Source organism: Triticum urartu, chromosome 3 (genome assembly GCF_003073215.2).
Source record: "Triticum urartu cultivar G1812 chromosome 3, Tu2.1, whole genome shotgun sequence".
NCBI lineage: Eukaryota > Viridiplantae > Streptophyta > Magnoliopsida > Poales > Poaceae > Triticum > Triticum urartu.
Genome location: NC_053024.1, coordinates 517,682,472 through 517,691,938, shown reverse-complemented (window position 1 = coordinate 517,691,938; position 9,467 = coordinate 517,682,472). Strand labels below are relative to the sequence as shown.

The window sequence follows — 9,467 nt, the reverse complement described above, 5'->3', positions numbered from 1 at the left end:
CTTTACATTTCTTGTAGTGCACTTTATGAGCTGTCATTGGCCAGCCTATAAACAGCCGGGTTGTGGCTGGGAGAGGTCATTATCTACTTTTCCTGAATTGCTTGCTAGCTACGGGTTGTAACCGCAAACCATATACTTCTTCTCCGAGCAATACAGTCGAGATCTGCCTCACCCATACAATTCCTCCCAAAATTAGCTAGAAATCTATACTCTGAAGTTATCGGGGCCTGACACACGGGCGGAGGCTGGCCGGCGGAGCACAGGAACTCTGCCTCGAGAGTCGAGAGCTGCCGCGGCATCCCGCGTCCGCTGCCTCGCACGGCGGGTGTGTCGTGCCTACTGGCTGGTTTGGTCGTAAACCATGGAGGGAGGCAGCTATGGCCTCCGTTTCGGCGGCCGACGCCGCGGAGACGAGTCGCCACCTAAACGGTTCCGCCAACAGGGCGGCGTTGCGCCGCCATGCTGGTCACCGCTTTTGGCTAGGCCGCGGTCACATGCCTTGAACCACTGCCCCGATGGGTCCTAACGTCATTTGAGAGAAGGCAATGGACTCCCCGCCAGATCCATTCCGACCGCGGGAGGGCGCACTCCTTCCCATAGCGTTGGAGAGTAGCACAGACGACCATCAACTCCTTGGAACCGCAGGGGATGAGGTATCAGTCGTCGGATCCGGACATCTCGGAGTTGGATACTAGAGAGGAGCTTAAGGACGATGAGGAGTGGAGTGTAGTTAGAGTTTTCTCCGAAGTGCGAATAGGGTTGAATATATATGAGGTCAATCGGGCCATAGTAAGCCGCATCTGACATGGCAGGCACGTCCACCTCATACATGAGCTGGATATGAGGTTACGGGTCAGCCGAGGCATTTTGCTGCGTTTAGAGAGCCCGATTACTGACCCTGGCATTTGGCAAGAGTCAGTCCGATTAGGGCATCTACAACGCCGGCGCTTAGGCCAGGTGCCAGGCTTCTTTTCCCAGCCGTTATGGCTGAATCCCGTTCGCTCAGGGGATTTTGGCTAGCATCGATGCAAAGCCTGGCGCCGGATGCTTCCTCCTTTTTTTTCTTTTGCATGAGCTTGTTTAGCGACTGCTATCGTATTTTTTGCGGAAAAAACCAATCATATTAGCGCTCAAATAGGCGCCGCGCATTGAAGAGACGGACTCCTATCCCGATGCTATTTCCTTAATTAGTTCTTTTTATTGTCTAAGCGCCCACGCAAGCATCTTTGCATTGTAAATGCCCTTCGGTGGCAATTTTATGTCGGACAGCGACTGGGCAGCGAGACAGTGCAAAACGCACTAACGTAAGTCTGAGGCGTCCGGTTGTAAATGCTCCACTGTCAAAGCCACCATCGAGGAGGCCGAGGGGCGGCACATCCCGAACCAACAGCTCCAAATTAAACGCTGAGACAATGCATGCACAGCTCGACGACTAGATACCGAGCCGGCGAGCCCACAGCCCAAGGGACGAGGCCGAAGGCAAGGTGAGCACTGGCCGTTCGCTAGCCCTGTCCTGATTCAATCCTTCCGAGAACATATTTTCTCCGTGTGCACCGATACCCCAGACATGGACATGGTACCAAGGATCTAGACTAGATGCTCGGTGGCCTTGAGAGGATGATGAGTTTAGCAAGGCGTATCATTGCTTTGTGTGACATCATTCCGAACAAAGTAAAGCTAGAAGAAACAAGGCATAATACGATCTTTAACCAAACGCAAAGCTAGCCTACAAAACTAGCTAGAGGCCTAATCCCGACGATCAACTCCGGTATACAAAATCGAGTAACACACTGAAAGAAAAAACCACATTATTTGTTCCGATTAACCGAGACACAATAATCCAATGTCGGGCAAAATTTAAAGGCAACACCAGTCAAGACAACGAGGATGGCGCTCGGGACAGCACAGCACACAACCTTCACTTCCCGCCCAGGGTCGGGAACTGTGACCGATCTTCGATGGATGGCGCGGCAGCTTGCCCGCGCTGGTATCCTCCTCCAAACCCGCCCCTGAAACCGCCGCGGTCTCCACGGCCCTCACCGCGGCCCCTTCCACGACCACGGCCGCCGTAGTACCGTTCTCCCTCGGCAGGCTTGAGGAACTCGTTGATGCTAAGAGACTGGAGAGGAGATTTACAACATTAGCACCTAGCATTTTCTTGTTAGAAGCAATAGCGATAGCACAACATAGCCACCACAACCACAATGGACTTGTTACACAATTTGTTGGTTGTTTAAACTAAGGTTGCCCCTTGCTTTTACCCCAAACAAACTAGCAATTGCACGGTTGATTCAGAATTCCAGATTCCAACCCTAGAAGATTGGTCCAAATTCACCTAATCTCCTACTCCCTCCGTTCCAAATTACTCGTTGTGGTTTTAGTTCAAATTTGAACTAGAACCATGACAAGTAATTTGGAACAGAGGGAGTACATAATTGGCTAATTAACACAAGGACAAAATAGTAAATTAAAAGGAACTTCCAAAAACATGCTGTACCCAACTGGGACCATGGAAGACACAGAAAGCTGAACAATAAAACTTTAATGCAACCGCCAAATGTGTGAACTAGTTTGGTCACCCACCAAATTGTACTCAGGATTACAAAATGCTACTCCCTCCGTTCACTATTATAAAATGTTTTGAATCTATTATAAAATGTTTTGGATATTGCAGTATGGACTACAAACAAACTGTTTCATTCAAGTAATGGAATCGGGGAGAGGCCTCCCTGTTCTTCTAAAAAAAAACTACAGACAGACTGAAATAAGAGAGCAAACACACTAAAACATGTCTACATACATCCAATTTAGAAAAAAAATTAGACCATCTTATAATAGTGAACGGAAAGTGTGCATCATAAGACCACAGGTATTACCTTCTTGGCACGTTCATCACGCTCAGTACTTTCCTTCTTCTTCTCCTTGTCAGAACCCTAAGGAGACACAGACATAATCATTCATATATTCAAAAATTACCAAAGAATTAAAATAGCATATACTACTAAACATACCAATTTAATGAAAACCTCATCATTGGCTTTCTTGGTAGACAGTGGCTGCAGAGACTGCAGGTCCTTGTCAACTTCAACCTTTCTTTCTTCAGTCTTCAATGCTAGTAGTGCTTTCCGCTGTTCCTCCCTTATTTTCTCAAACTCCTCTAGAGTCATCTCCTGTACAATTGAAATATTAGTACGCATACATTGCATGAAGGCAGCAGACATGCATAAAGGAACCAGATGTCATAACATAAAGAAGTAGGCAACCAAATTTGAGCCAAATAGGACTCACACCCGGGCAGGAGGTGTGCACTGACATCTCCAGCAGCATGAGAAGCTCAGTCCATGACATTAGATAACAGTTCAACAGTAAATGAGAAGGTTCATCTACTATGATTTGATTCAAATGATGCACACATTTCTTGCACACAAATAGCAAGTCGGTGCTTTTGTGCAAACAAAGCAGGCAAATGAAGTGAGAAGATACTCAAGGCCTGTTAGGAGCAGGAAAATATAACAATGGTGTGGTGGGTGTAGGGATGTGCTTGCCTAGATCCTATGGGAAAATGAAGTTTGAGGAATGATTACTTTCCTGCGAAATGCACTAAAAACAGTGTTCCTAGTGCAAGAATTAAAAACGACAACATATGAACCAAACAAGAGGGCAGTACATATTTGAGAGAAATCCAAAATCTTATTGTCTTAACTGTGAATTATGAAAATCCTTTCCTGGCCAGACCCTTCATTGCACTAAGGGTGATGAAGTACATCATCCCAACAGCATCAATGAGTGTGAGACAAGGGGCAACTAACAGCAGTAATATAAGCTAAGCTACCAGCAGGTATTAGACAATAATGGACAAATAAAGGGCCAGATCAAGCCTGCCTACTAGTAAACCACCCCCACTACAAAACATTTTACTTCTGCAAACCTAAATAAAAAGTGCAATCTCCGCACATAAATTGCATCTGGGTGTAGCCTTTACCTTATCCTCTTCATTCTCTTCCTCCTCCTTTGCAGCACCATCCTTGAGGTCTTTGTTCTCCACTGTTGTTGGAGGAGCATCATCCTGCTCACCCTGCTTCTCAGCGATGGGAGCATTGTCCTCAATTTTAAGAGCTTCATCAGTTTCCCTGGTTATACAAAACAGATTCATCTCTTATAACTCCCTTCATCAATTCAGATAGTAACGAAAAACAACAATAGATGGAAATGTCCTTACTGTGCAAGACCTTCATCAGTGGAAGATCCCCAGTTTCCACGGCCTGCACCATCGCGTTTCATCCCTTGGCCACGACCAGTCCCGCTGTGGCGCTCATAGTTTCTCCTGGGTGGTCTCTCAGAGTCGTCACCAAACTCACCGTTGCGGTAACCACCACGTCTACCACCGCCTCCACGGTATGGTCGAGGGTCTCTCTCCCCATCCCCGCCTCCAGCTACAGCGCCATCTCCAGAACCTACCCCACCATAACCTCCCTGGTAGCCATTGCTGTTCTCACTGCCAAAGTCACGGTTCTGGCCGTATCGGCCGCCGCCTCTGCCGCGGCCAGGTTCACCACGGCCAAATCCTCCACGTGATGGTGGGCCTCCGCTCCTCGCATCCCTCCCTGAAAGAAAGTTGAACTAAAGTGCTTAAATGAAAAACTTCATGTTGTGAGAAAATAGAGCTAGAATATAATCAAAAATTCGAACGGTGTATTAGAAGTAAGGTATAGATTCTAATTTCAAGCGATGAAAAGCCCACGCCCCGCAACAAATGGAATCAGATTTACAACCGACGTGGTATACCAACCGAACCACATAAAAAATAATCCATACCACCTCAAAAATGAAATGCGTCGGTAAACATGCCCAAACTAATCACAAAAATAAGATAAATTTTTAATCAACCGAACCACATCAGATGCTGGAAAGGGCCGAAATGCTCCGAATCCAGATCTGGCGCTCTCGGCGCTGCAACTCACCAGCCTGTGCCGGGGGAGCGGATTTGGTCGTCAACTTGGCCGACGCCGCAGTCTGGGCCGCCTTTCCAGCAGGCGCTGCCTCCGTCTTGTTCGCCTGGGCCTTCTTTGCCGCGGCAGCCGCGGCCGCAGCAAGCAGCTGCGAGGGGTCGTCGTTGTCGACGTCTCCGAGGAGATCGAACTGGTTGAGGGTCGTCATGGCGGCGGCGGCGGGGATGGGGGGCTGCGGTAGATCAACAAGCTATTCGGGGAAGCGGACGGGAGACACGAGCTAGCAGCTTCGCCTGATGGGCCGCGATGCCATTAGAGGACGAGGTTGATGGGGGAAGGGGTTTTGGATGCGGCGGCGGCGAGGGGTTGGGGGAGAGGGGAGAGGAGAGGAGTGTTTGAGGAGAAACCCTAGCCGCACTCCTGCACGAGCTCATATCCTTTGTGTCGGACGTTTTTTTTTAGCATTTCTGCTCGGGGTCGACAAATTACATTCGTAGCCTCCGGATGGAGGATATTTACGGCTATTTCAGACCTAGGGGGGGCAAGCGGGGTGGGTAGTTTGGGGAGTCTCCGGCACAGCAGTCCCCCCGGGAAGCTGAGGCACTAGCTTATTGGGAATCCTGGCATCTGAAGCTGTGGGCTGCCATCGGACGGCTGGGATTTGCTTTTCTTTTTCTATTTATTAAAAATTAGGAGATTGCGGAAATACACTTTGGGTCACGATGTGGTCAAAATATAGGCCATTCATTCTTTAGAGATAAGTCATGTATTTATACACCAAACAAAGTATCGCATTCGGTAACGTGAGCTCGCGGTATTTGGTTCATATTCATCTCGAACATTATTGCCTCCTATTTATGTGGAACATTAGTGCGCATGGAGCTACATGTTTGACAAACCGAACCTGGCTCATTTAGTATGTGAATCATAACACGCACCCGCTAACCATTGGCCATATTATAGGAAGCTCTCTCTTCTTAGTGCCCATCCCTTTCCATACATCCTCTTCGGGTCTTCTTGCTCTGCATTGCACTATAGTCCATTTGCTCCTCCAACCCAAAGCTATTCGACCAAGATGACTTCTCTTTTACTCATCAGGTGTGTTGATATATATAGTACTGCCTAACATGTTCTTGTCTTTACAGGAAATACTCTACCATTTGATCGAATGAAAGCGTAGACAAATACAACCAATTGATGGCTTAACCGCATCACTACTTAGCTGATGAGGCAAACCATGCTACTATTAACAACATACTACTCCTATGTAGGTATCCACAAAAGTTAGTGTGTATATGTGCATGTAACTTCATGAATTAATTAGTTTTTGCATGCTTCATCTGATTAATGCCTTAAGTAGCTTGATGAGCATACATGCATAGTCCAAAAACTAAACGATATTGCATGACAGTTGTAACACAATTAATAGTTACATCTTAGTCGGTTAGCTAGCTGAACTATAACTAAGACACGTCACGTGGCAATAAAAATCCATAAAGTGTTTAAGCACATTAAATCATGCATCCACGTTCCACTATATTTTGTCGGCTCCTCCAACGCTCAACCATTCTGACAAGATGCCGCCCCCCTCACGTGCGCGCTGATCCGATGACATAAATGCAACAGGCGCATGGTTCTTTTCTAGGACCTTTGGACAAATTGAATGCCATGGTCACATTTGGAAACATTCTTCGTTGTGGAGGAGCTTGAAGAACGGTTACAGTGAACACTCTAGGGAGAGGATGGACATGGCATCATTATATGCTAGATTTCTAGCCGGCGTGACATATGCGCAAGTAATCCCGAAACTAGTTCATGGAGCATATGGGGCAGCGGGCGTATACTGCGTATACTTCATGAATGATGATGATTGGCTCACACCATTTTCGTATTGTGTCATGTATTTGCTTAGTTATGATCATGCATCTTATATGTATTGGTTAAATGACCATGTTAGCAACAAATCTTGAAGGACCGATGGAGGGGTAACATTTCTTGATCTCATGGACCCATGTCCCAAAAAACCTTAGTCCTGGGAAAATGGTCCTATGTTACAACCAGGCCACATTGCTTTAACATTGCCGGGGCATCAAAAATAAGTTATCATAGCAGAAAATTGTTGCCATAACAGCGAAACTGGATTGTCATTGAAGAAAACATTGCCATGGTAGCGAAAACGGAATGTTGGAGTAGAGAACCATTAGTTGTAGGACATGTTGAGTTAATTCCATATATTGATCTTCAATAATAATGCAAATAAATGCACATGGCATGAATGTAGCATGACAATAGACCAAATTTGAAGGAGTTATAGCACAACCATTATGCCTCACCGTTGGCATCTGCCATCGATGGTGAGTGGTGGCTTGATGTGCGATGCCTTGTCCGGAGGCAGCGATGTTGGGGCATAGGTGAACGTTCCTAAGTTCACTGGAACTTCCCGACAACAATATCGATGTAAAGCGGCGAACACCACTGACGCCCAGATCGAGACACGATGGCACTCAAGCTTCGAACATCACTGATGCTTAATGAAGGCGATTGTTTATGTTGTGAATCTTCCATTGCAAGCGTTCTCATGCCCATTGTCCTTGACGCTCGCGTGTAGATAATCCAATGATATTAATGGATGAGTAGCCTTCAAGGTTGCAATCCCACACGCCCTACACTATGAATAATAGTTATGAAATGTTTTTGAAACGACTTTATTCACATGGATGTAGCTATTTATTTGGTGTACCATGCAACCCAGATGGTAGCCTACTTAGCTCGTGATAGAGAACACGCGGAGTCTTATTCGCACTGTGATGGTGTCCCGACAAGGAGGGCTCTCACCACGTCAACTCTCGGCCAAGTGGGCCGGGCCAAGTGTTGGTGTCCTGTATTAGGGGGTATTTGCCACATCGGTCTGGCACTAATGGGCCGAGCTAAGGACCCACTAAAGATTGATGACATGGCCATACTAGCCCTGGCCCTCGGCGTGATTAAGATGAAGATCTCTTGAAGATTTGGCGTACACTTCAAGCATAGTTTAACCGGCATACTTATTTCTAAGATTGTAACCATCCATTTGTAATCCTAGATACCCCCGGTGCCTATATAAGTTGTGGGGTTTAGTCTGTAGAGGCGTGAATATACATTCGTAAGGTTTAGAGCTTAGACAATATCATACGATCTCGAGGTAGATCAATTTGTACTTTGTACCCCACCACAATCAATATATAAGAAGTATGACGTAGGGTTTTACCTCATCAAGAGGGCCCGACGTGATACAATGGGAGTCAAGTTCAATGAGCAGATCGGTACCGATGTGATGTTCGTGTCGGGGCAGATCTTCATCTTCGGCACCATCACCCTCGTCACCAACTCGACTGGCCACCTCGGCTAGGTAGAATCCTTCACTCTAGGAAGGATCTTAGATTCGGCAGCATGGAGTATACCAGGAATTCTCGTGGGGAGTTGGTCTTCATGAGCTAGGTGTCATACCAAGCTGAGGATCAATGCAAGCCACCCACCCCGAACCCGATGTTAAATCCGGCTCAGGACAAGCGTGAGAATCCTTCATCAGGACTGACCTCATATCTGGACTCGATGCCACCTCCGACGATCTAGATGTCATATCAGGGCGTGGTGGAGTGTGAGAAACCGAGATCCATGTTAGATCGGATCTTGGAGTAGCTTCCTCTGGTCCCAATGTCAAATTGGGTCCAAGAAGAATGTGAGAAACTCCTTTTGAATGAGATGTTAGATCAAATCCAGAAGCTCGTAATTTTGGACAACCAATCTCGGTGTACGATCAGATCTGGGAGTTCTTGGGAAAAGTTGGTTTTTTTGACCCACCCACCACCTATCTCGTTGCCAATGTCGAGGACCTAATTGAAGTTCTCAAAAGCGCATCCGACAAAGATGAAGATATGGAGGAGGAGATCGGTGAGTCCTTGGACAGTCAACCAACAACCACCACGCCCTTAGGCAAGTGGACGACGACCTCGACCTACAGCATATATATGGTAGGGCCCTGCTACTTATTGATCTTGCATTGGTTTTTCCCTTGAAGAGGAAAGGGTGATGCAGCAAAGTAGAGATAAGTATTTCTCTCTGTTTGAGAACCAAGGTATCAATCCAGTAGGAGACAACGCACAAATCACCAATACCTGCACAAACAATCAAACAACTTGCACCCAACGCGATAAAGGGTTTGTCAATTGATACGTCCATTTTGCATCATGCTTTTATATCGATATTTATTGCATTATGGATTGTTATTACACATTATGTCACAATACTTATGCCCATTCTCTCTTATTTTACAAGGTTTACATAAAGAGGGAGAATGCCGGCAGCTGGGATTCTGGGCTGGAAAAGGAGCAAATATTAGAGACCTATTCTGCACAGCTCCAAAAGTCCTGAAACTTCATGTTAGTTATTTTTAGAATATATAAAAAATACTGAGCGCAAGAAGTACCAGAGGGGGGCCACTCACCAGCCACGAGGGTGGGAGCGCGCCCTACCCTCATG

General features: G+C 46.6%; 1 protein-coding gene across 1 annotated transcript; it reads right to left on the bottom strand.

The window, feature by feature from the left end:
• Positions 1-1,678: 1,678 nt before the first annotated feature.
• Positions 1,679-5,356, bottom strand: LOC125544750 (RGG repeats nuclear RNA binding protein A-like). Its single transcript, XM_048708496.1, has 6 exons — positions 4,962-5,356; positions 4,220-4,604; positions 3,983-4,130; positions 3,012-3,170; positions 2,877-2,933; positions 1,679-2,119 (listed from the first exon to the last, which is right to left on the bottom strand). Exons 1-6 carry the CDS (start codon positions 5,155-5,157, stop codon positions 1,919-1,921), a joined length of 1,146 nt encoding a protein of 381 aa, XP_048564453.1. The 5' UTR covers positions 5,158-5,356; the 3' UTR covers positions 1,679-1,918.
• Positions 5,357-9,467: the final 4,111 nt, after the last annotated feature.

Excerpts from the sequence above, each read along its gene's own strand:
- LOC125544750 (XM_048708496.1), bottom strand. The coding sequence starts at position 5,157 with ATGACGACCCTCAACCAGTTCGATCTCCTCGGAGACGTCGACAACGAC. Across the intron at positions 4,605-4,961 it reads CGCTCCCCCGGCACAGGCTG|GGAGGGATGCGAGGAGCGGA; the intron begins GTGAGTTGCAGC and ends ACTTTCTTTCAG. Across the intron at positions 4,131-4,219 it reads ACTGATGAAGGTCTTGCACA|GGAAACTGATGAAGCTCTTA; the intron begins GTAAGGACATTT and ends TTGTATAACCAG.